General features: G+C 29.7%; 1 protein-coding gene across 1 annotated transcript in view; it reads right to left on the bottom strand.

The window, feature by feature from the left end:
* The window catches only part of LOC113382833 (ras-related and estrogen-regulated growth inhibitor-like), a 163,019-nt gene that overhangs the window by 1,823 nt on the left and 133,317 nt on the right, over positions 1 to 27,879 (bottom strand). Inside the window, exon 5 of the mRNA XM_026621077.1 lies at positions 21,567 to 21,748. Coding sequence (XP_026476862.1) covers positions 21,567 to 21,748 — 182 coding nt within the window. The remainder of the gene's footprint in view (positions 1 to 21,566; positions 21,749 to 27,879) is intronic.

Here is a 27,879-nt window from a genome sequence, read left to right as displayed (position 1 = left end):
TAAGACTTTGGAAGCAGTTTACAAATAGTTCAAACATTTTTGTTTATTTTATTATAATAATTACTATTTTATGCATTTCAATATGCATACAAATCTCAAATTGACAAAAAACTTGGGAATCAAATCAATTTTGTAATTATTTTTGAAGAGAAAATATAGAATTTTTTGAATATGTTTATTTTTATATGAAAATAATGCAATGCAATATGTACACATGTTAACAGATTTAGTGCTAATTTCTATTCCCAACTCGCATATGGAATACTATTCTGGGGATTCTCATCGTAATCCTTAAAGGATATATTCAAAATACAGAAAAGAGTAGAGATGGGTAACTCAATCCGGAGTTATCCCTCCGATACAACTCCTCCCTGGGAGTGAATCCGAGTGGAGTTGTCTCACAGGATTTGTCATATCCGACTTCCCTAAACTGGTACTAAATCTGTTAACATGCGCAGATATTTGCTTGAGATTTTTTACTAATACAAAGATTTGGGTGGAAAGAAGACTTTTTCTCGTCTCACAGCCAGTTTTAGGACTTTCCAGGTATATAATGCCTCAAAATAATGCTATTTTGTATTCTATATTCTATATACGATAATGTTTGTCCGTAAATGAGCTCTTTCAATGGTATACAACCAGCTAAAAACATTATAATTGTGTAAAAGTAATAGTATGCTAATCAAACTACCTGATGTATAATTAATTCTCGAAGAGAAAATAATAAAAGAATGTGAGATATTATTATTTTGTGAAAAATAATATACACAAAGATTAGTTCTTATTTCATATATAAGGTTTACTGCATTATTTTCATATAAAAATAAATATATTCAAACAATTCTATATTCTCTCTTCAAAAATATTACAAAATTACTTTGATTACCAAGTTTTTTGTCAATTTGAAATTTTTATGCATATTGTATTTGCATTGCATAACGTATGGACACTTTTCATTACATTTCTAGTCAACTTATACAATTACAGCAATATTTCAATTTATACATTATCTCAACGTGATCTAAACATGATGGGCGCTCTTAGAATTATTATAAATAATCTAAATCTGAATCTAAATATACGGATGAAGTCCATCCATTGACAACTATTATGCACGCTCGTGGAGCATCTCTAATAGACCTCACTAAGACATCAATCTTTTTAAATGACTCTCGATTTCAAGATTTTGAGATGATTTATTGTATGAAATCAAACAGCTGACTATTTAGAGTAGAATCAGTGTAAGTGATATAATATACAGGGCAGGACCGTAGCGTAGGAGCCCTCTATCAAAATTTTTTTGGAGGCTCCCTTAAGAAGAATAAAGATTTTTAACAAAATATGAAAAATGCATGGAATTAAATGATTAAACTTTTCGAGACTAGGTTTGTCTCATCATCAGTGTGTTAATTAAAATCTAAAATATGGAAATCTAAATTAGCATTATGTGTTATCCGTTACAAGTCATTCCTTTTACTGCATTACCAACGATCGTCGGAGTCTGAATCCTCTATCCAAGGTCAACTAGGTGAGTCATGAAATATCAAAAAGGAAATAGAAGGAACAGGCCCCAGTTGAAATATATATATATATATATATATATATATATATATATTCACTCTCCTTGCCTTTTTATGTAGTTCACCAAAATCTTGACAAAAATTTAAAGTTGGTAAATTCTATTGTTCTAGAGATCGAAGTTAGCAGTCGTAACATCGCCCAGGAGCTAAAATTCCATACCATAAAACAGTTTTAAACCAATAAACCAAAATTTTAAACCAAAAATATTGGATTTCTTATTATTCAGCCTAATATAATTAGTGTATATCCCCATAATATAGGAATATAATCTACTATAGCATCCACAACAATCTCGTGCATCAATAAATTATATCATTATTATTGCTAATATTAATCAAATTTAACGATGACATAGACCTTTATACAGAATGCAATTTAATATTTAATATATCAGCAAGTATTGCAATTGTCGAGAAGATCTTCACGAGTACAATAATCAGGCGATTCTTTCACAAACAGATCTCTGAATACGATATTGATTGAAATATGCACGCAATGGCAAGTCAAGTGATCTTTAATAAGATGGATTCACGTTTTTGCTTTATTTATTAATTTTATTTTATATTACAGACATTTATTTATGAATAAAGCGAAGACATGATAGTGCAAATTCGTTTCTATGAGGTGTCAATTATTGCGCTTGTTGATAAATCGATTGGGTATATAAAAATAATCATATAAATAGATTTATTCAGAACTTTTCAGTTTCCATCGTCTAATATATAGATGTAAATGGCATTTTACTCGAGAAATTGCAAAAACGTCTTGATCAATAATAATTAATTGAGTCTTCGTATAGAGTAGTAATCCTCATAGAGAGTAATAGTCCTCGTATAGAGTACAATTTCCTCAAAGAGGAACAATTGATTTTTATATTATAGAAACGTTTCATAAAAAGAAGTTGAACATAAGAGACATTTTCTAATAGCTCCTCTTAACAACCAGAGTACATTTTTATAAATCACCTCTAAAAGAGTTCTCTATTTATTCCTTTCGACTACCAAAAATTTCTTGTTCATTTCAATTATGAATTTACTTCTCAATAAAAAATATTGTTACATAGAATAACTGTATATACTATTTGTTAAATATGATCATCATGTCATATTAATGATGTCTGGTTCCAAAAAAAGAAAAATAGACGTCAAACGCTGATTTGAATCATTTGAAATTGAAAGTTCAAAACGCATGCCGAACCTACGCTCTCACTGTTATAAATTGATATAACTAAAGGTAAAATATACATACATATATTATATACACATATATATATATATATATATATATATATTATAATATATTATATGTATTAGTATATGTTGTTCTGGATCTACCCTATAGGCAACATAATAATCAAATTAAATTAAACAATATTTTGTTACCAAGAGTTAACCAGTGGGGAAGTACCTACAATAATTTATCAAAAACTATTAAATTGAAACATCCACGTTTTAATCGTGTAATTATTTTTAAAATTATACCCACATCTCAGAATGATCTAAGAACTTTTCAAACGCACAAGACAAAAAAACTTTATTATCTACAAAGGATATATCGCCGCCAGTAATCTTCCATGTACCTTCTCAACTTCTGAATTTATTACTACAGCAATCTTCAGAAAATACCAAGAAATTGAACATGAGCAAACACAAATGTAAAATAAAATAAAAATAAAAATAAAGATAAAAATAAATAAATCGCAAGCGAGTACATTTTCAATGGCCATTAATGTCGTCTTAAAGGAGATGAATATATGCTGAAAGCTTCGCTAACATGAGGTACTTGAATTTTTGGATTTTTGAACAGAGTACTGTTGATATTAAATAATAAAAGATACATTAAGTAATGAAAAGATTTATTTTGTCAAAAGTATAAGGAGATACGTCTGACAAATTAAGAAATCATTATGTTTTTTTGTTAAGAATGGTAAGTTCAACGGTGGTCCCGTCGCTTTTTTTTGGATTATTAGTGTCTTATTTTGTTTCATATTAGCTATACCCATTGACGCTTTGCAGTGTTTTACTTTCAATTAAAAATTTGAACAAAAATGCATATTTGTTACAAATAGTCTACCAGTTTTATTGTTTTCCAGCCTATCTGCCTATATGACTATTTGTTTACATCTCTACCTGTCTACCAGTTTACCTATCAACCTGACTATCACTCAACCTGTTTGTCAGTCAACCGATTTACCAGTCCACTAATTTTCCTGTTCTTCAGATAACCTGTCAATCAATTAACCTGTTTACCAATCCACCATTTATCGGTTAACCAGTTTACCTGTTAACCATTTTATCTGTTAACTAATTTACCTGGCTACCAATTTGCCTGTTAACCAATTTACCTGTTAACCATACCAATTTGCCTGTCTACCAATTTACATGTTAACCAATTTATCTGTTAACCAATTTGCATGTTAACCAATTGACCTGGCTACCAATTTACCTGTCTACCAATTTACCAATCAACCTGTTTACCAGTTCACCAATTTACCTGTCAACCAATTTACCTGTCTACCTGTTTATCTGTCTACGTATGTATCTATCTACCTGTTTAACTATTTATCTGTTTACCTTTTAACCTACCAGTTTATCTGTCTACCGGTCTGCTAGTCTACCAATTACCAATTAATTAAGAAAGATAATGACTATAATAATTCTTATAAAATAGAGATGTGTGGCAGGAGGTTGAAAAATTAGGGTTGTTTTTTTATATACGCATTACAAAAAATAGCTATTGACATAAAAATTTAAAAAAAGTCTACAGGGCGGCCAACCCCTACCATTTGGATTCAATCAAAATATCCGAACTGTCCACGGATCTCCCTAACAATTTTCCAAATTTTCACAGTGACCAGACATATGATTTATGAATGCATAACAATTACACACACACAGACAGACATACATACATTCATTTTTATATTAAGATGTTTTTTTTAAGATTGTTGGTCAAATGCGACATTATCAAAGTCGAGCTAAATTGCGCCCTTTTAAATCTTGTATGTTAGAAAGTATGATGCAGGAAAATAGGACATAATAGGGCATTTGATTTGTTACAAAAAAGTTTTATAACTGCGAAAAGTTGTTAAATGTTTAAAATTAAAAATAGTATTATATATATATATATATATATATATATATGTATATATATATATATATTACTATTATTCCTTGGCCAAGCCTGGAAGAGGCTTTATATTTATACTTATAAAAACATCTGCTCGACCAGCACACCCCGTCCGATAACGATTTAAGGCTATCGCTTTGGCTAACATGGTAAAAATGAATATAAAATAAAATAAAATGAAACCAGCGAAATAAAATAACTTAGCCGACGTGCCAATGTTGTAATTAATTAATGAGTGTTTAACATGTCTTTCGCAAATATAAATGGATTCGTTAGGAGGTATGTGAGCTCTTGTACAAGTTTTATTGATACCAGAGTGTTGATTTATGACGAAGAGACCTGGAACGTGGAACGTCGTCCGACGAGGATGTTCATCGACTATATTTCTTTATTTACACGAGGGCACTTACGATAACAAATTACATTTTTATATGCACGCATCGTAAAATATACACTTAAATAGATAATTGTTAACATCGCGTAGGGTTAATTATCCAAATCGGTTAAAAATAGAAATTCGAGATCCTTGAAAGATATGGGTTGGAGTTGGAGTCTCTTCATCTAAGAATGCTTTGGAAGACACTCTTTTAGCTGTTCTTTCTGCTTATTGAGATGAGTTCTCGATACCAATATGGTCTAATATCATCTGATTAAAATATTATTAAAAATTCTAACAGTGATCCTTTTTTATTGGATGCAGCGTTACTATTAAATGCTATATACACTTGAAAACATATTATTATCTATATTTCCAAGTGAAAACTGATGTCACTGCTGCTTGGCATCGGGAAGTCCGAAGAACTTTTGGAAATTTTTATTGAAGACCCATAGCACCAATTACTTATGGCACTAGGAACAAACCCAGAGATATTCTTTGACAATTTTTAAATTATCTTTAAAACATAGTGTCGTACACTCTTTTCTGGCTACTTAGCAGAAGTACATGAAATTTACTATGATTGCATATAAACAGTCTTATATGTTCCGATATGAAGATTTTCACTAAAACTAATTTGAAGTCCCAAATATATATGGAGCAAATTTGCAGTATTATATTCGGGTCATTTTTTATTATTTTTTTAAATAATTTGAAAACTTCGTCCCGTATAGTATTTCCTAGTTAGCTTACCAAGCTAGATACAATTTAGTATAATTCTATATGAACAGTCTCAAATGCTTCAATGTGAACATTTGGAATAAAACTAATTTGAAGACGCCAATTTAAAAAGTCGAATTTGAAATATACTATTCAGGACATTTTTGACATTTCTTTAAATATCTCGAAAACTTAGTTCCGTACACTCTTTCTTGTTTAGTTTAGTAAAAACTAGATAAAATTTACTATAATTTCTTATACACAGTCTTACATAGCCCGATATGAACAGTTGCCATAAATCTAGTTTGATAAAATTCAGTATAATTCCATATAATATTCTTTCTATTCCGATATAAATATTTAGAATAAAACTAATTTGAATTCGCCAATAGATTTAGTGCACATTAGCTATATAATATATAGGACTTTATTTTGATTTTTTTTTAAAATAAGTTGAAAACTTTGTTCTGGACACTCTTTTCTGGTCAACTTAGCAGAAACTAGAAAAAATCTAGTATAATTCTATATAAACAGTCTCATATGCTCTGATATGAAACATTTGGAATAAAACTAGTTTGGATTCGCCAATACATATAGTGCAAATTTGTAAAATAAGATTCGGGTCATTTTTGACATTTTTTTAAATAACTTGTAAAACTTTGTTCTGGACACTATTTCCTAGTTAACTTAGCAAAAACTAGATAAAATTTACTACGAATCCTTATAAACAGCCATATAAGTTTCTATACAAACATTTGGAATAAAACTAACTAGAAATTATTATCTGAGGTTAATTACAAATTGATTTCCCCTGTTTCAAATTTACAAACCAGACCTTATTACGATCACCGACGGCGTCGATTCGGAAAATATACATCTGAAATAAATCAAGTACCACGAATTCGAAGTATTTTATTTTTTCCTCGGCAGTTTTTTCTGTTTTATTCGTTAGTACCTACATATCGTAAAAGTGAATACGCACTGTCGGTTAATTATCGAATTATTGCCCTCAGACGGCGGACGCGACGAAGAAGGCACGTGAGGGCATCGGAACCACGGCTGCGGGGGCAGACAGGGCACAAATTGGAAAGAAATAGAAATAATTATTAAAAAAAACTAGTGGTGCATGGCATCGTGCCTTAAGGCAAAATGCTGGAACTTCCCGTACCGTAACGAAATGATCGAGAAATATTAAATGTTTTCATATAGATTTTTATAAATATTGTAACATTGGCTAATATTTATAAGAATTATATAAACTGAATTGCAAAGTTGAAATTATTTGTTTAAAGTATATTAGACCAGAATTAAAATTAAAATCTAAATTATTTTCGATATAAAAAAAAAATTTTTCTTGAAAAAAAAAGATATATACAGTAGAATCCGATTAGTATGACGCTGGATATATGGAAAACCGTTTATTATGACGTAATCGCACTAAGGTGTTTGGGACATCGCTTACATTGACATGCCGCTTATAATGACCCATTTTTGCAAAAAATATGTCCAATTATAATGACCGACATGATTTTACATGATGTGACCAAGTCTACGAAAGCAATTGCTATGTCTTTTGTGCACAATAGCACTAGGCACTTTTTTTACAATAAATTATGCAAAGAAATCAATCAAAAATTACTAAATTATGGGTATGGTAGACCAATTATTAATGGTTCACCACGGATATCTTGTAAACAAATAAAATTAGATTCTTTTTAACAATAATATTTGATAGTAGAGGGCAAAAAATGTATAAATGTATAACCAGCCATCACCTTTATTCTTATGACTTTGCTATCAAAAGATAAGCAGCACATGAGTCGGATAAAAAGGACCTGCTGAACATTTACTTTGGCAAAGGTGTAAGCAATAAAATAGTAAAGTTTAAAAAAAAGCAATTTTACAAGAGATTAATTGAATAATTTGTTATTCCGGCTCGTCTGATGAATATTTCTGACCAATAGCAGATCAATTTAATATACTGTGTTATCTTTGTAACAAATGTACCCACAGAATTAATATTTTGCATTGTTTCAATAATGTAGCGTAAAATCCCTTTAAAATTTAATAGAAGAAATTGCATATGTTCGCCCCCTGGTTGTTCCACTTTACCCCGTAGGTGAGGTAGAATGGGTCAGATACCAAATTTAAAAAAATAGTAAAAAAAAATATTTATATAACTAGGAATTATGTGAATTTTTTTCTGTACATAGTTCGATAGATGCTTGTTTGATGTGTATTATGTGTTGCAAGGTTGTTCATTGGGTTTAGACTGTATAATTACTGAAAGTCAAATTGGAGCTTTGTGCCCCGTTCTACCCTTTATCAATTATATTTTATATTAAATTTTAATATGTGTCGTTTTTATAATTAATTAAATTGTATGTATAGGCTTTTCTTATAAATTACTAAAATATGTAACATTTACATATTAAAAATTTTCTCTTCAGTATGCTTTGTATGACTACCGGTTAGTATGACGAGATTTTGGCGTCCCTTCGATGTCATACTAAGCGGATTCTACTGTATATATATATATATATATATATATATATATATTAAATGTTAAATATGAACAAAGCAACACTCAGATTTTTAACACAACTTTATTTAATAATTACAAACGTTTTGAGACCATGGTGTGCCTCATCTTTAGTGTAATTTCAAAAAAACAGTTACTTATATACTATACATTATTTAATTTTTTATTTAACTATATTTAACTTTTAAATATAAAAAACACCAAATGTTCCTTGCATTGACAAGTGACAATTCATTCAGACATGTGACACTTACAGAAATATTCGAAACAAATCTGAAGTATCTAGACGGAGACAAGATGGGTAACATTGTAATGTAAACAAATGTATCTTATCCTCTTCGATTTTCGATTTTCGTATGCAAGCGAGTTTACATTATAATGTTACCCATCCTGCCTCCGTCTAGATACTTCAGATTTGTTTCGAATATTTCTGTAAGAGTGTCATGTCGTTACCGTAGGTCTTGAAACGTTTGTAATTATTAATTAAAGTTGTGTTAAAAATCTGAGTGTTGCTTTGTTCATATTTAACACTTAATATATATATATATATATATATATATATATATATATATATATATATTTATGTGTGCTTAATTATGTCTTAAATGTGTCTTTACCGTGTCAAGCATTGACTTAAACAATTGTCACTTGTCAATGCAAGGAAGAGTTGGTGTTTCTTATATTCAAAAGTTAAAAATAGTTTCGATAAAACATTAAAGAATGTAACTGTTTTTTGAAATTATACTGAAGATGAGGCACACCACGGTGTCGAAACGTTTGTGATTATTAAATAAAGTTGTGTTAAAAATCTGAGTGTTGCTTTGTTCATATTTAACATTTAATATTCGTTCCACTCATATCACAAAATTCTATAATATATATAGTATAATTATATATATATATATATATATATATATATATATATATAGTTATGTGTGCTTAATTGGTTAATAGTGTTTTTGTAGGATTTTACGAACAATTAGGAAGAAAGGAATAACTTGACAGTTTTTAATATTTCCAAAAATGAATTGTTTAAAGTTACTGAAAATATGAAAATATTGCACAAAAAGTTGGAAATAATTGGAAAATATAAATGTAAGTAATTAACATAAGAATTTCATATATGCATAAATATATTTGTTTCTGTTTAACACAAGTAGCTATTTATTAACGTTTTAAAAAAAGTACACTTTTTGAAAAAATATTTTCTACACAATATTTTTGTATAAATTGTTAATAATTGAATTAGGGTTTTGTACAGCTTATAAAATTTTCTTTGTTATGGTATACATTAATGTATACCTTACTTAATAAATGACATTCATATTTTGTTTTCAAAAATTATCGTTATCGTTTCCACGCACTTTTCTTTAGTCTTTTACGTCATTTATCTTTAATAACTTTTAGACCATTTAATTAATGTAAACAATAGTTTATTTCGGGAAATGTGTGTACAATTAAACGATCTACAATATTATCTAACACGCTATAATGAACTATAGCAACTTTATATATTTCAAAAACTCTTTATAAAAAATATTGCCATCAAAAGTTCATTTATCCATTATACTAGAGATAAGCAATGAGATGTTCTTTTACAATTAAATAAATAATTTTAGATAAATGTTGTTCTGCGACCAATCACAATGCTCTAAAATGACGTATGTTTTTAGCGCTGATTATGATTGGCTAGCTAATTAATGCTGTTCGTTTTTTTTCGTTTTCTTTCGACCCTTTCGCATTGTCCATAAATACGGGGTGCGCGAAGGAAATCGTGGCAGTCGCCGGTCGTGACCGGCGCCGGTGTCACCTAGGGTGGCACTGAAAGCCCTCGGGGCGCCAGACCGGTCGCTCCCTTTGGAGCTAGACTGGACAGGTGCTCCGGGGCCTCCGCCGGAGACTCCCGGCCATGGAGACTCCCGGGCGCGGAGACTCCCGGGCACGGAGACTACCTGGCGCGGAGACTCCGGGCCACGGAGTCTCCCGGGCCACGGAGTCACCCGGGCCACGGAGTCTCCCGGGCATGGAGTCTCCGCATGGCCCGGGAGTCCCCGTGGCCGGGAGTCTCCGGACGACCCGGGAGTCTCTGTGCCCGGGAGTCTCCGGACCGTCCAGAGACTCCCGGGCACAGAGACTCCCGGGTCGTCCGGAGACTCCCGGGTGGTCCGGAGACTCCCGGGTGGTCCGGAGACTCCCAGCCACGGGGACTCCCGGACCATGCGGAGACTCCGGTCGACGGGGTCCCCGGTCGACAAGATTCCGGGGTCACGGAGACTTCGTGCTGCACATTCAAATTGTATTCTTACGGTATTCGAATTGGATTTTCCCCACGCCCAGAGTCTCCGTGACCGGGGGTCCCTGGCCCGGAGTCTCCGTGGCCGGGAATATCCGCATGGCCCGGGAGTCTCCGGACGACCCGGGAGTCTCTGTGCCCGGGAGTCTCCGTGGCCGGGAGTCTCCGGACGACCCGGGAGTCTCCGGACCGTCCAGAGACTCCCGGGTCGTCCGGAGACTCTCGGCCACGGAGACTCCCGGGCCGTCCAGAGACTCCCGGGCCGTCCAGAGACTCCGTGGCCCGGGGTCTCCGCGCCAGGGAGTCTCCGCGCCCGGGAGTCTCCATGGCCGGGAGTCTCCGGCGGAGGCCCCGGAGCTCCTGTCCAGTCCAGCTCCAAAGGAAGCGACCGGTCTGGCGCCCCGGGGGCTTTCAGTGCCACCTGAGGTGACACCGGCGCCGGCCACGGCCGGCGACTGCCGCGATTTTCTTCGCGCACCCCCTATTTATGGACAATGCGAAAGGGTCGAAAGAAAACGAAAAAAAACGAACAGCATTAATTAGCTAGCCAATCATAATCAGCGCTAAAAACATACGTCATTTTAGAGCATTGTGATTGGTCGCAGAACAACATTCTAAAAATTTGTTAATATACTCCAATTAATATATAAAATTTATTTCTTCAGTAACAAGGATAAAATAAACAAAAAAAGTTTATCAAAGAAGCTCGAGTCTCTTAAGGAATTACAAATAGTATTATAACTCAACAAACCTTGATTTATAATGAAAAAAATAATTTGAAAAGTGGTCAAGGAGATTCTGGATCAGTATGTAAACATATATAATGTTAAATATGAAATTAATTAGATGTAAGTGGCAATTTTCTTTAAGGCAAGTTGCATGATAGGGGTACATAATCAGCTTAATCGATAAGAATTGTTTTGCGAGCACATTTTTCGACATTTATTTTAATTGTGTAAAAACTTATTTAACACATAAATTTTATTTTACATAGATGAAAAGTTTATAAAATTTTCTCCATAACTGCATTTAACAATTTTTAACTTTCGGAACAAAATCATGACGAAAAAAATCGTCAAACTTTAAATTCGTATAACTTTGCAAACAAAATGTTTGTACGTTTTATTAATATTTGATTAAAATGTGCAAAAATTTGTTAAAACACATAAAATTTGTTTTATATTGATGAAAAGCTTATAAAATTCTTTATAGATCTGCATTTTTGAACTTTTAGAGTAAAAACATGACGAAAAAAATCGTCAAACATTAAAATCTTATAACTAAGCAAACAATAAATGGTTTATGCATTTTGTGACACCTGTTCAAAATGTGCAAAAATTTGTTAAAACACATAAATCATATTTTACGTATATGAAAAGCTTATAGAATTTTTATCTCTATTTATTATTATTTTTTCGTTATTTAGTCTTCAAAATATAGTATTCTAGCTAGTGCCTTTGTGCATGCAATTTATATTAAAAAGATTTATTAAATAATAAGCAATTAATAAATAATATGCCGACATTCTCATGTTTAACACGAACCAATTGTAAGGCAATTTCCTCGAAAAATAATATATAGAAATTATATATTATTATTGTATTACAAATCGTAGGAGCATTAGGTGTTGGCTAAATATTAAGATTATTTAAACTTCATGAATATAAAAGACGAAAAAATTAATATTATATTCAATGCTGCAAATATATATATATATATATATATATATATATATATATATATATTCAATTAAAGCAATATTATTAGAACATTTATTCTTGAATTAATATTAATTTTGTTGAAATGATTATCACAAATTAACGTATGCAATTTAAAATCTTAATGAGGAGCAACCCTGTGGTAATCTAATCTTATATATAAATGTATAGTATTAAAGGTAAGACAACAATGTTTACGAATTTATAGTTATTAAATAAGATGTTGTTTGGAAATTTAACAAATATCAATTCTGTAACAATTATTTCAAATTTTAACAAATAAAATACTAAGATAGAATGTCAAGCAATCAAGAGGAATAATGTTGATAGAATAAAGCACCCCAAATTCCATTAGCCTTTAAACTTAACAATTTATTTATTCCATTACCAATGCATCACTGGTTTATAAAAAGCACTTAAATATATTTTTCAATTCCTTTTCGGTAATTTATGATTTGCATTATCGGTTTCGTATAAAGAACCGTATAAGTTATGTTACTGTATGGTCACTAACCATCTTTTTGGCATGAGAAAGACAGAGAAAGGCCAAAAAAATATCAAAAAGTGAACTCACTTTTAGCATTAACAGGGACTATAAGAAAAAAATCATTTTTTTAAATTTGAATTGTTCGAGCATTCATAAAGAATCGCCATGTGTGTGGGTAGGCGTTATTAAAGCAATATATTTCAAGAATATGCTTAGAGGTTTATATTTATTTCACTCTCATATAAACATATATATATATATATATATATATATATAACTTTAATTTTACAACAAGGCGTGACCACTAAATCACAATAATATTAATGGTGTAATTAATCATGTTGCGAGATACAGTTCATATTGCTAAAATAACTGCAATATAAATTAACGAACTTTAATTATGTAATCATTTTGAAATATTGACTTCTAGAATTGAAATATGGATACAGAGAATTCTGAACTTTTAGCAAGAAAATCAACGATTAATCACAGATTGCTTTTGGTAAATAGAAATGATTCAAATTCATACTAATAATTTAAATACAAAACACATTTCAATGACTAAAGCATAACAAAAATGGTTATAAAAATGTAATTATTAAAAAAAGAAAAATTTTAATTGCTTAATTTAAAATACGCGAAAAACTCAAGCAAGTTAATGCTAACATTAATTTCATAAAATAAAATTTTATATACCAAACTAGCGAACTCCGTTACACCACCAGATGGTTTTGTTTTGTGTAGCATTTTGTTTGGTGATTAAAAGATGAAGAAATTTTTTTGTTTTATATTTGAAAAGGAAAAAAATTATTTCATTTCACAACAGTAATTAATTTGCTTTGATTACAAAAATCAAGTGTACAAAAAAGTGTTATTTAGTTGAACTTCTCCAAGTAAATGAAAGTGAATCCAAGGTAAATACTGAATCGAAGCGTTATATGTGTGCTAAGTATCAGAGATAACACTGTATGTGAAAAAAGATTTTTTCGCTTCTCTGTTGAAATTTTCTTTAATTTTTTTTGCTATAAACCTCACGGAGCCCGAGACCTTTCCAACGAATGCAAAATCGTCGAAATCGGTACGTGCGTTCTGGAGTTATATCGTCAGGAAGGAAAACCCGACTTATTTTTATATAATAGATTATTTAATTAGCCTGTTTATTCTGCTTTTAAAACTTCCTTACTCTATTACCTTAACTCAATTTTCAATCTTTTCCATACTATTTTCCTGTTCCTTGTTTTTTTCAATGGCGTGATTAAATGAACCTATTCCTAGATAAAAAGACTTATGTACAGGGAAGATGTTAATTTTCTACACGAAGATATTCTAAATCTTTAACAATATATTACACACGAACGTTCTATATCATGATTTCAATAAAACGTGATACTTAAGTAAGGAAAAACTCTTGGCACGCAAAGAAGTACAAATTAAAAAAAAATGTTCTCACGGATTGAGATAAATTATATAACAATAAGAAAAATTAGTAATAGACTCTCAATATATTTATTTGTGATAGATCAACTTATATAAATTATATAGTACTGTTATTCTTAACTTAATACTATCTTACTGCAAGATATAAAAATGAATCAACTTTTATGAAATGTTTTTTTTCTAGTTTTGTTTGGTACCCTTACCCCTCCCTAAAACTATTGCATTTTTATATTTTATTATTTAATTTAAAAATAAAATCTGATTCCATAATTTTAAGAGTGGACAACCCTTAATCATAGGTTTGTATGCTACCCAGTTATCTCATTTAATTTTTTATTCCACATTAAAAAAATAAAAAAAATAATAAAAACTGATATCAAAATCGTAAGAGCGGACAACCCTTGATTAAAAATTTTTTGAACTTAAATTTAAGCTTTTGCGTAAGTTTAAGAAAATTTTAATCAAAATACAGCCAAAATGAATGTGAATATTTAAGGCTGCTTGCATTTTTTAATTACAGAAAATTTTAAAAGAATAAAACCAAAATGATCCAAAGGTCAAAAACTTTTCTAGATATAAAAATGAATAATCTTTAATGGATTTTTCCCCCTAGATTTATATGGTACCAGTATCCTCTTAAAAACTGTTGCATCTTCATATTTAATTCATTATTCAACATTAAAAAATTAAAATTAATAAAATTATATTAAAAAATTATTAATTAAATAAAAATTGATACTAAAATTTTAAGAGTGAACAACTCTTAATTAAAAGGAATTTTTAAAATTAGCTTTTGTGTAAGTTTAAAAATTTTTAATCAAAATTCAGTCAAATATTCCTTACCACTTAGGTGTAAGGACAATAGACGTTAACCGATTCTGAGTCATCCTGAACGTGATTTTATTAAAATTTCATAAAAATTGATCAAATTGTTTTTGGAGGAGTATTGCAATGAACAACGTGACAAGAATTTTATACATAGATATATAATATATTAATATTAATATATTATTCTATATTAATATATTAAAATAATAATATATTATATCTATATATTACCCAAGCGGGAGCTTTTAACCAGGATTATCTTTCCTCAGAAAATATTTCAATGCCGATTATCAGCGGTGTCGATGTTTAACCGTAAAACGAGTTAATATCATAAATATGATTTTAATTAAAATTTATTGTAATCGTATAGCTGATTATTTTATTCATTGCATAAGTGCTTTTATGGCTTTATCTGCAAGTCCAAGTGCAGATAATTAAGTTAGTTTTCTATAACACATTTGATGTAAAGCATCCGGCATTTAATACAGAATGCTCTCTTATTACGTGTCTCGAACATTTAGCCCGTGGTCATCCTACATTTCCGATTGCAGACGTTCCATCTTTGTCATTCGCGATTCTGGGGAACCAGGTGTTGAAAACCATTAATAAAAATATATCTTTATTTATAAGAATTAGTCCCTCTTTCATAGATCATATAATTACTCATTACGTCAAGTGTAGAAGTACCAAATTAAAGTCTTTCAATTTGTAGAGATAACAAGGAGAACCCTTTTGGGATTTTGATGAAACTTCGCATGATAATAGAGTTGATAGTCAAAACAAACACCTTAAAATATTATAGGTCTCTGAGAAATGGTTTAATTATAAAAAATAATCAAAGTTGGAAAAAATACGCTGCTCGATATATCGAAGCGCCTAAGTGTTCTGTGCTCACATGTTCACTTGTGTTTCATAATTTATCATCAAAAATATTAAAATAATATTCAAATATTATAGAAACTAACTAACATTAAACATAATATATTAGGAGGCGTCCAGTAATCACTTGAACGAATTCTAAGGATATTTAGACCCTCCCTTCTTGGTCATATTTAAAATTATCCCCTCCTTCCTTACCGAACATCACGTGTATTTTTTATATTTAGAAAATAATCGTAAAATTATTGAATTTTTTTTGAACAATTCTAGATTTTTTTTAATTAAGGTAAAAAAATGAATAAACGTGATATTTTGCTAGACCCTCTCCTTTCCCACGTAATATTTTGTGATTTTTTGTCAAACCCTCTACCTTCCTTAAAGCTCACGTGATTAATGGAAGCCCCATTAAACATAAAAATTTTAAAATTTTCTAAAACCGACAAAATCAAATTTGACAAGCATTTACATCCCTTCACTTATCACCCCCTCACCCTTGGTGATACTTGGTGATATTTAAAATAACCCCACCTTCCTTACCAAACATTACGTGTATTTTTAGTATCTAGAAAAAAATAGTAAAATTCTTGATTTTTTTTTGAAAAATTCTAGTTTTTTTTTAATTGAGGTAAAATATAAATACGTAATATTTTGCTTGATTCTCTCATCCCCCACGTGATATTTTGGGATTTTTTTTCAAACTCTCCACCTTCTTTAAAGCTCACGTGATTAATGGACGCCTCCTTAAATATAAAAAATTTGAAATTTGCTAAAAAAAGGTGAAATTAAATTTAAAAGCATTGATTACTTTTTATATTAAATGAATTCCGAATACTTTTATTATTATTTTTTTTTGAGTTTCATTTAAAGGTTTGCCATCTCTACAAAATATATCTCTATAAAATATACAAAACATGCAAGCCTGTAAGGGATTCATTGTAGTACGGTTATTATAATGAAAAATGTATCGCTTTCGAAGGTGTTATGTTTTCAGGTTAAAATATTACATCTATAAAGCCGTTGATAGTTGTTATTTTATAAACCTTCGCAATATAATATATTATTTTACATATATTTTTTATAATGCGTGCTTTTGTTATTTACAACCTCGTAAGAAGTAGATAGATACAAAATTATAATCCCACGAGAACATATTAGTAACTTTAGTAAATTATTTATTCAAATAAAATCCTTTAAAAACGTAGCATTTAATTTTTACTAGATTTTTTTTTAAATTTAATGCATCAATGCTGGAAAGGTCTACTTCCACGTAAAAATCCATTTCTAGATACTGTAAGGACAAATAAGCAATTTTTCATTTTCCAATTTATCCTGTCTCAATTCTTTCGGGTTAGAAATCATTATTATCATTTCCTAATTTTACTATGTTTGATACAAAACAATTAAACACAATGAGTCAAACATCAACATTAACCCATGTATTTCTTCACCTCCCACCAAATAATGCCTCAAGAGTAAAATTACTACCAAGAGAAAATTTATCCTACAATAATCCCAATATTTGTATTTTCTCTTGTCGACCAGACTAAAAATTTATTATCATCATGATAAACTGTTATCCCTTTCACATAACACATGTGCTACCACCTCAGGTGATATGTATAACCATGAATCAAATAAATCACATTTATGAGTGATAAACTCTGGCTGAGCACCTGTATTATAACAAAGTATACGATATTTCTCCATATTACTTTCGCGAACCATATCGAAGCATTATAGATAGTAAATTAATATTTCCTTGTATGCTAGATATTTATGGCTACCTGATTAGAATCAGTTTCCTAAAGTAGTGATCAGAGATTTACATTCACGTAGGAAATCCAATGGGTAAAGGTAATAGTTGGAAATCGGATCACAAATGATAAAACACAAATGAAAATGCAATGCCTATACTAGGGTTTGTCAGTTTTCAAAAACCGGTTTTAAAAACCATTTTTTTTACGAAAATTATGGAATTCGAAAACCGGTTTTTTAGTGAAACAAGTCGGTTTTCATTGTATGAATAGAAAATGACAAATATAGCCAAATGTAAAAGATAGATGCAAGCGTTTTGATTCTTGAAATCATATCGGTTCAATAGCATTTGGAATCTTATCAGTCTGCTATAGTTCCCAAAATGGTTTTGTGTTATCTTTCGTCTAATGTATATAATAATTTAGATTTTTACCAGTGTATATATTAATTTAAATCAGTGTGACTTCTTCTTGAATAAGTAACTTTCTCTACTCAAACTTAAAAAAACGTTTTTATTCCTAGAAGCCACAAATAAAAGAACAAAAAACTTATTATATCAAGAATTAAAAACAATTATTTTTCAGGAAATTTTGTGAGTAAACAAAGGAAACGTCTAAGTAACAATTCGATAGATGTTCTCAGTTTTTAGAATGTTTAAAATTAATTAATTAAAATTGCTCGGAATAGAAAATACACGAGTTTAGCTTAGTTGTTTTTAAAAATGATATTAACAAGTATGTATCAACATGTATTTATTGTTTTTTAATTTTTTTTTAATTTATTGAATGTTTTTTATTTGAAAATGTATTATTTGTATTTATTCGAAAACTTTCCTTTCACTATCATATGAATATTTTCATTCTTATATGCAAAAATAATGCATAAATAACAAATAATTAATTTCAAAGTTAATCAAGGCAAACTATTATTTTTTAGTTCTACTAATTAAAATTAAAATTAAAATAATTTTGGTTTACTATCCATAAAATTGAACAATAAATAAATTCAAACAAATACTGCTGTAAATTGCACTAAATTTGCGGATAAATTACAGAATATTCGAGCAAAAATTTATTTTCTATATAAAATTCCAATTCTAAAAAACCGTTTTTTTAGTAAAGTTAAAATTCGAAAACCGGTTTTCTGAAATGTCGGTTTTTGTATAAACCCTAGCCTAGACCATATAGATGCTGAGTTTTTAAATATATTTGAGAAATCCAGGATTGTCCCGGCCAATCCGGGACCCATGGTCACCTTCGATACAGCCGTTACATATAAGTGATAAAATCTTCATAAAATTTAAAATTAATCATCTCTCGAATTGTGTTTATCCCGTTAGAGTACATAATTCATCAGATGCTACAATGAAAGTGAATTTCCTACCTTCGTCCCAATGTTATGACAACTGAGGCATGACTCAAGAATAATATAAAGAATCCGTTTGTTGCGCAAGCCAAAAAGTACCGAAAGCATTAAGACGAGATTACAATCAGGCAAGTAATTCATTGAAAACGAAAACATGCGTATCGAAATATGTTTGACTTGATTAACAATAACTCAAATGTATGAGCATTTGAAAATTTCTCAAGATGATATACAGATCTCCACTGATATCTCGGATTTCTCTATGTTAAATTGATATGAGATATGTGTGCGGTAATGGAAAACAAAGGAATCGATTCTAGGGACTGTAGTATAAAAGTTATATGAAGTCTTCGACGAAAAGTTTATAATTAAATTATTTATATAATTGTAAATTGTAGTTTTGTTCAGAACATTAAATATATTTAGGAGTTGCTATGCTGAGCTGTGCAAATAAGAAAAAATAGAAAAAAAGCTATGACTACTTCAAAAAATTTAATTATATGTAAATTAAATTAATTTATAATTTAAATACATATTACTTAATTAATTTATAAATATAAATACTTCTGTATTGGAGATGTTTCAAAGAATATTTTACTAGCTTAGAGTCTATAATATTGGTATTTTTCTCTCAAGTCTCCTAAAATGTGGTGTTTCAAGAAGCCTAAAATGATGAAGGAATTTGAATCCGAATCCGAATTTGAACATAGCAGGAAAAACAAAATTTGGGGATCCATGAAATAAAAATGGAGGCACGGCATATTTAGAAATGAACCAAAATGTAAAGAAAAACATTACATATGAATGATAGTATTGGGCGCGGAGACAGCCACCTATCAACCTTGCATATCTCAGAAACTATTTGAATGTTCCAACTTAAAATTTTTGTCAAATATTTAGTAAAGTGTAGTAATAATGTATGTCAAGTTTCATCAAAATCGAATTATGCATTTTTGGAAACGTACAATCTGTTTCAATACTAGTATTGACCGCGGAACCAGCCACCCATGAACTTCGCATATCTCAGAAACTATTGAATGATTCAACTTTAAATTTTTGTCAAATATTTAGTAAAGTGTAGTGACAATGTATGCCAAGTTTCATCAAAATCGAATTATGCATTTTTGAAAACGTACAATCTGTTTCAATACTAGTATTGACCGCGGAACCAGCCACCAAAGAACTTCGCATATCTCAGAAACTATTGCATGATTCAACTTTAAATTTTTGTCAAATATTTAGTAAAGTGTAGTAACAATGTATGCCAAGTTTCATCAAAATCGAATTATGCATTTTTGAAAACGTACAATCTGTTTCAATACTAGTAAATCCAATGTTCGCCTGGTTAGTGAAAATAGAGCTTTCATTGCTAGAAAGCTCTATTTTCACTTGAAAAAATATTTCGATCTATATTTTCAATAGAAAATGGCAATCACTACTGTTTGACATCAAGTATATGATAAAACATGGGTCTTAAAATAATAAACTATTGTAAAGTACAGATTTTTTCAGAAACTTTGATAATATATAAATTAGAATTTTCTATTATAAATACATCCTAAGATCTAGCTAGAAGAATCACCAATTAATTCATTTTTGTATTTAGAGTTTAAAAATATTTTTGGTATATTTAAGTTATTGTTTAGAGTTCAAAGAAAATATATATTTATATTTTTATAAATATGATTGATATAGACAACATTTGTTAATATATTCAATAGTGAGCATTTTCATTTCTACCAAATAAATTAAATATTTAATTTGGTGGATAGTTTTTGGTACTATGGCAGTTATTACCTAATATATATATATATGTATATATTTTATTAATTATTGTATTTATCTGATTAGTTCTTAGCACCAATCTATCGTAGAAAGTCATTTAGATGTGAACGCAAATGACAAATAATAAAACCTTCCGGATTTCTACATACAATCTCGTAAGGCAGATAATAGCAATGCACTTTGAAATTTACGAAATCATAAATATTCACTCTTAATGCTACCTTGTTAGCCTGATTATATAGGTTCTACGTAATTGCATGTAATGGACCCATTATCTTAATACTTTTACATAAGACACTCAGGGACGACTTATAGGCGGATCAAATCTAATGTTGGCTTTCAGAGACATAAAACAACGTTTTACCCAGATAGATAAGTAGGTAACGACTTATTACATTATGAACTGAATTATTGCGTTATGTTTTGTATAATAAATTTTGTTAAAACATATTAGAATGGGTGGAGCGAGAAATTGGCACGTCCACAGATCCTGAAACCGATGAAGGATCTTTCCACATGGTTACTTACAAAATAGATTTTTTTTAATTTACTATTATTTAAACAAGTCCTAAACAAAATGAAAAAAATCAGAACCTTAGGCGTTTTCAGAATCTTCTCACCATCATCCTAATATTTCTATTACATTGAGAATTTCTATTACTATTATTGACCTGGAATGATCTAGATCTCTCTTGTTTCCCAATAAAAGTGCTGTGTAGTAGTTCGGCAATTTCAACTTGGCAAGTTGTGCTAGAAGATCTCTGGCTTCTGCAAAACTGACACTGTCGCAAACAGAATACACCACCACGAAGGCATCGCCCCATCGAATGTGCTCATACAGACAACCTGTGGCCTGAAAATAATAATAATAATAATAATTAATATATTTAAGTGAAGAAATTTTATTTTTTAAGATATAGCGGTACAAAGTTTTGAGGTCCACATAGGAATTTCCTACGTATTCACACTATGGTCAACTTCTACAGCTAGGCGTTGGCACTTACTAAATAAGTACTTTTAAGATACAGAGTTTTAATTTAATTTTCAGGTTTGATGACGTGAAATATCTTTTGTTAATAGATAGTAGACAATTACAATGTCCATTTTGATGTCAAAGATGAAAAACAAAGATGTTGTCCACTTTTACTCTCATCACCCAACCTAATGGTCACCATTATTGAAGACATCTGATGTATACATTAAGCAACTAACGAAATTAAACAACACAATCAAAGAATAGCAGTCTGAATTGACAAACCAAAAACTATTATCATCACCTACATCTTTGGTCACTCAGCAAAAATTATTGGAGATGGGAAATTATTGTAGACATCTGATGTTTACATTGAACAACTAACGAAATTGAACAACACAGTCGAATAATAGCAGCCTGAATTGACAAACCAAAATTATTTATTGGAGATGGGTTGGGATTATATGGAGATGGGTTGGGATGTCTTGCCATATCCACCATAGTCCTGATCTTGCACCTTCTGATTACTTTTTGATTCGATTTTTACCAAAACTCATTGAATGGTAAATAATGATTATGATGGTGTCAAATTGTATTCCATTCAGATTTTTTGCTAATAAAAACCAAAAGTTGTATAAAAGTGAAACAATTGCTTGAAAGAAGAGCCATTGTTCAAAATGGACAATACAGTTCCAAAAATGTCTTTGAAATTATAACAAAAATCTGCACTCACTTAGTTGCCAACCTAATATTTTTGGTGGATATGGTGGTGGTGGCGAATTTAATTTTGTTGAAGTTTTTAGTACCAAGAGTGATTCCATTTAGAAGTTGACTTAAGAACTAACTTCCAACTTTGTGTCTTTAACTTCCACTTGTTGATTTGAAGTAAAACAGTCTAAAATCCATGAATCGCCCCAATGCTTAACAGTTATTATCGATATTATCAATATTTATGTAATTACATCCCGCAGAGTTTATCGATGGCAGACACTCAGACAGTCCCTGGCGTCCGCAATTAGATATCGGATGAAATTGCGTAACAGAAATTGATACGTGATCCGAGGAACAGAACAGCTTTATACCGTTGCGTTGCCTTAGAACGCGAACTTTTGCGTATCGTAATTATTGCATTGAACTTGCGCCTAGGCGAACTTGAACTTTGGCTTTATTATAATACATACCACTGGTTATAGGAGAAGTTGGTTTTCATTTTTGCATTTGTAGATGAAGAGCTAGTAAATACATATTTATTATAAATTAATTTTCTACAAAGCAAGTACTTTAAGCAAAGCCTTCAGAAATTTAGACGAACTGAGAGGTAGTACATTTTATTTGGGGATCCAGTCTGGTAAATCAATGAGGCAATAAATATGCCTACTCATGTATAATCAGACAATTTAGACAAAAATTAATTTTACTAGTCGGTAGGCATTACTAACGTGATTGTACAAGTTCTTTAGTATCATCAACAAAGATCAGTTATTTAGAAACTTTACAGTTACTGCTGTCTTATGAATAGTGCTAATTCATATATAATTTAGTCTGAATATCTACAATAAATGTATTAAAAGGACCAAATAGTAATAGTTCCTATGTCGTAGCACGTTGTAGTTGTAGTATCACAGTACATCGTAGAAAATCATAGTACGACGTAGCATGATCAATGAACATGGTTGTACTATCATAGTACGTCGTAATAAATCGTAGTACGACGTAGTATTATCAATGAACGTGATTGTACTATCGTAGTACGTCGTAGTAAAACGTAGTACGACATAGTATTATCAATGAACGTGGTTGTACTATCACAGTACGTCATACCAAATCGTAGTACGACGTGGTATTATCAATAAACGTGGTCGTACTATCATAGAACGTCGTAGTAAATCGTAGTACGACGTAGTAATATCAATTAACGTGGTTGTACTATCATAGTACGTCGTAGTAAATTGAAATATTAGCAATGAACGTGGTTGTACTATCACAGTACGTCGTAGAAAATCGTAGTACGACGTAGCATAATCAATGAAAATGGTCGTACTATCGTAGTACTTCATAGTAAATCGTAGTATGACGTTATCATTAAACGTGGTTGTACTAAAAAAGTATTATATTAAATAAAGTGCTGATACTTTTAGTATTATTTAATACTATCCAATGATGTAAAATTAATTTAATACATTTTTAAATGAATAAATATGCACCGTATCTCAGTCTTATACACAACCTACATCGATTTGTGTTTATTAGCCGGTAATTACATTTAAGAACGTGGTATGTAATTAATATTTTCTAATTTGCTATGATGAAGAGCATCGTGTTTATTTAATAGTCATGTATAGAAATTAAATGTATGTTTGTATAGTTTATTGTAGCAACTTCAATGTTTGATGGATAGTTTACATGATTAATTAGAAAAGAAATTAAATTAATTAAAATTTGAAGATTGATAATGCAAATTGGAACTGGAGTTAAAAGATTGAACTTAGATTTTTTTAAATGTATAGGTTTATTTATTATCTCATTTATCAAGAGCGCCCCGGCTGAAGATCGATAATAAAATCCGAAAAAAATCAAACAAAACCAAAATACAGTTTACGAATGTCAGTTTTAATATCCCCATTAACGTCGATCTTAAAACAAAACACCCATTGTCAGTAAGAAACTGGTCGACTGAGTCAGGAACAACTGTGTTCGTGTGAGGGCGTTACATTTTGTGGATTTTGTGACCCAAAAACCTGCGAAAATCCGGGTCAAAGGTTTATTGCAAAAGAGAAAAATTAACAGGAATAGCGGCGAAAGACCACGGCTCGTTTTGAGCAATTAAATCGACGGCGGATTAAATAGTGATTATCGACACTTCCGAAAATATGCACCGGAGATACATTATTTATAATCGATTTTGTAATAAACGTAAGAGTTTTCAAGCTGTAAATATTTTTTTAAACCGTTTTGAATTTTAGTTATTAGTTGCATAAGTTTATACATAGTAGTGAATTGATTAAAATAAAATGATAAATTAAATAAAAATGTGTTCACACATACACACATACTTTTTCCAAATTTGGTCTTATTCGATTCAGAATGGCTTGAAACGTCGAGAAAACATAAAATTAGCAATTCGGATTTTTTTATGAAAACATAAACTTCTCCTTCAGGAAGTTAATTAGTAAGAAATACAATACATTGTTTAAAATACATAAAAAATATGATGATTATAAACTCATAGAGAATACAAAAAAATCATAATACATTTAAAAATATAATTTAATAGAAAAATAAAAATATCATTTATAGGCATTATTAAATTTCTGAATTATGAATAGATAAATTTTCAAGCTTATAATAACTCTAGTAATTTTTTACTAGAAAATAATCATAAATACTTTTTACAGCCTATACTTATATGTATATTCAATTCTGAACTTTTATTTCCACTTTATAAGCAACTAGAACTAGTTATAAATGTTAATAATCTGGCGGCTTAAACAAAGCCGCATGCAAATATATTTTCTTTATTTCTTCTATCGATAATAAAAACATTAAGCTGACATTAAGAACTAGAATGCAAAGTTTATGAACAAGTAATTGTTTATTTTTATATTTAAAATAAAAATAGTTGTGTTAATATGTACATGATCAGAGAAAATGAACTTGAGGTTCATCAAGAACTGCAAATTAAAGTATTCAAGAATTGAAGAACATATTGGGAAAATAAATCTATAAGTATCATAAAATGTTGCTAACAACCAATAGGCGTAAAATTAAAAAAAACCTGATTTAATAATCATTACTTGTTAAATGTTGCTATATCTGAATATTAATTATCTGAATCTTATTGATTAAGTCGATTATTTATTTACACAAGCCTAGAAGAACATGCAACTTGCCTCAATACAAAATGGCACTTACAACTAATTAGTCAATTGAATTAGAAAATTCAGTTAATTGAATTGAATCGAATTATGATTCATTTTATATTTATAGATATATTGCAGATAAGTTTTATTCGAAGTGACAAAAAACAGCAGATCATCACCATCACCATTACGGTTAGCATTGTAACTTTTACGATTTCCTATAATTATTCCTCAACAAAGGCTAAAAAGAAGTTTGATAACTTTCTTTGCGAAATATATTATTTAATTTCTAAATCCATCATCACCTTCTTTTTAATTATCCACTTACGAAGATTTCTCTCCGTTAATAAATTAAGTAATAAATTTTATTGCGGCCTAAAAAGTTTAATCAGATATCGATTCGCACTTTGTCTAAAATCAAAAGATTTTTTGCTGGCGCTATTAAGATTTTCGCGATGAAAATTTTTTGCGTCGAAATCGACATAATGCACATAACAATAAACCAGAGAGGAGAAAGTAATCAAAGACGGAACAATGTTTTTGCAAATTGCAAATTGTTTGTTTGGAAATGTAAATGAAAGTTCTTTTTTGCATGTCACTTAATTTGATTTTTGTAAAGTATTGTTGTTCTTTTTCCGAAAAGTACGCGTGTTTTTAATAATAACCGTACGTGCATCCATGGCCCATGTTGCCTCTGATGGTATAATTGCTCTGTTTGCGAGAATACTTGATACCGCCGTGCAAAAAATCGGATGAGGCAGATATAAACAACATTTTGTAAAAAAATCGTAAATGTCAATTTATGATATAGAGAAAGCCTCCATGGAGAGTGACAAGCAATTGGAAGCTGGACAAGTTGCAAGCAAAAATCGGATAAAAGAATCTTAGGTACGATTTTAGGTAAATTCAGAGACAACTCCAATCGACTACCAGACAAAAATAGTGCGATATTTTCTTAGCAAACTTTTTATTACCTTAATCAATATGTACTATTATTACATTGCTTTGGTAATCCAAACTTTATTACCATTATGTCACATACCATTTATTGATAATATAAAATTAATCATATATGTCAATTTATGATATAGAGAAAGCACATTTCGAAAGTGACAAGCTAATAAAAGTGTAACAAGTTGCTAAAAATTAAAAAAAAATCTTATAAACGAGCTAGCTGAATTTAGAGAATTAGTTACTCAACTACTCCAATCCATTGGTAAACGACTACTCGACAAAAATAATGACATTTTTTAAAAATTTATATTTTAACAATGCATTAATCAATAATATATTACAAGATTGGAAATAGAATTTATAACACACTACCATTATATAACATACATGTTTTTTTATTTGGAAAATTTTGAAGTATTCTAACTTCCAATAAATACCTTTTCCCAGGGTGATACAGTTTCTGTAGTTGACTAAAATATTTTATAAATGGTTCATAATATTCGTTTAAAATTTTTTAGTTATTAAGTATACTATATAGATTTGAATTTTAAAAATGTATAGACAAAAAACAAACAACAAGACAACAAGATTCCTAAAATTCAAGGAAAATTGAAAAATTTCAGGAAAATTAGATAAAGATGGTAGGTCTAACTATTTTCCAGGTAAATTAAATAAAATGATTATATTGTAAAAGTATTGTAAAGCTTATTAAAATACTTATTAAATTTAAAAAAAAATACTTGCAACAAACTAGTTATATTTAAAAATAATTAAAATTAACTAAATATGAATAAGTTTATAGTAAATAAATTAAATAATAAATAAAAAAAATAAATAAAATTAACTAAATATGAATAAGTTTATAGTATAGAAATTAAATAATAAATTAATAAGTAATAAAATATATAATAGTTAATTAAATTATATTAAATTCGCAAAATATTGACTTGAGCTTTATTATAATATTATTATACCGATGGCTTGTAAAAAAAGTAATTCCTAACCAAAACTGCTTAAATACCTTTCAAATGCTTTTTCAAGAATGAAATTGTTTCATTTGGATTTGCTGTTCAAAATATAAATCAGAATATATCAATAATAACTGCATACATATATAATATATATATATATATATATATATATATATATATGTATATATATATGTATATATATATATACAGGGTGTTCCAGAACTCA

Source organism: Ctenocephalides felis, unplaced genomic scaffold (assembly GCF_003426905.1).
Source record: "Ctenocephalides felis isolate EL2017-DRISC unplaced genomic scaffold, ASM342690v1 CF-g0.4_SCAFFOLD_03570, whole genome shotgun sequence".
NCBI lineage: Eukaryota > Metazoa > Arthropoda > Insecta > Siphonaptera > Pulicidae > Ctenocephalides > Ctenocephalides felis.
The sequence above is the reverse complement of the archived record's forward strand: the minus strand, read 5'-3'. Positions and strand labels throughout refer to the sequence as shown.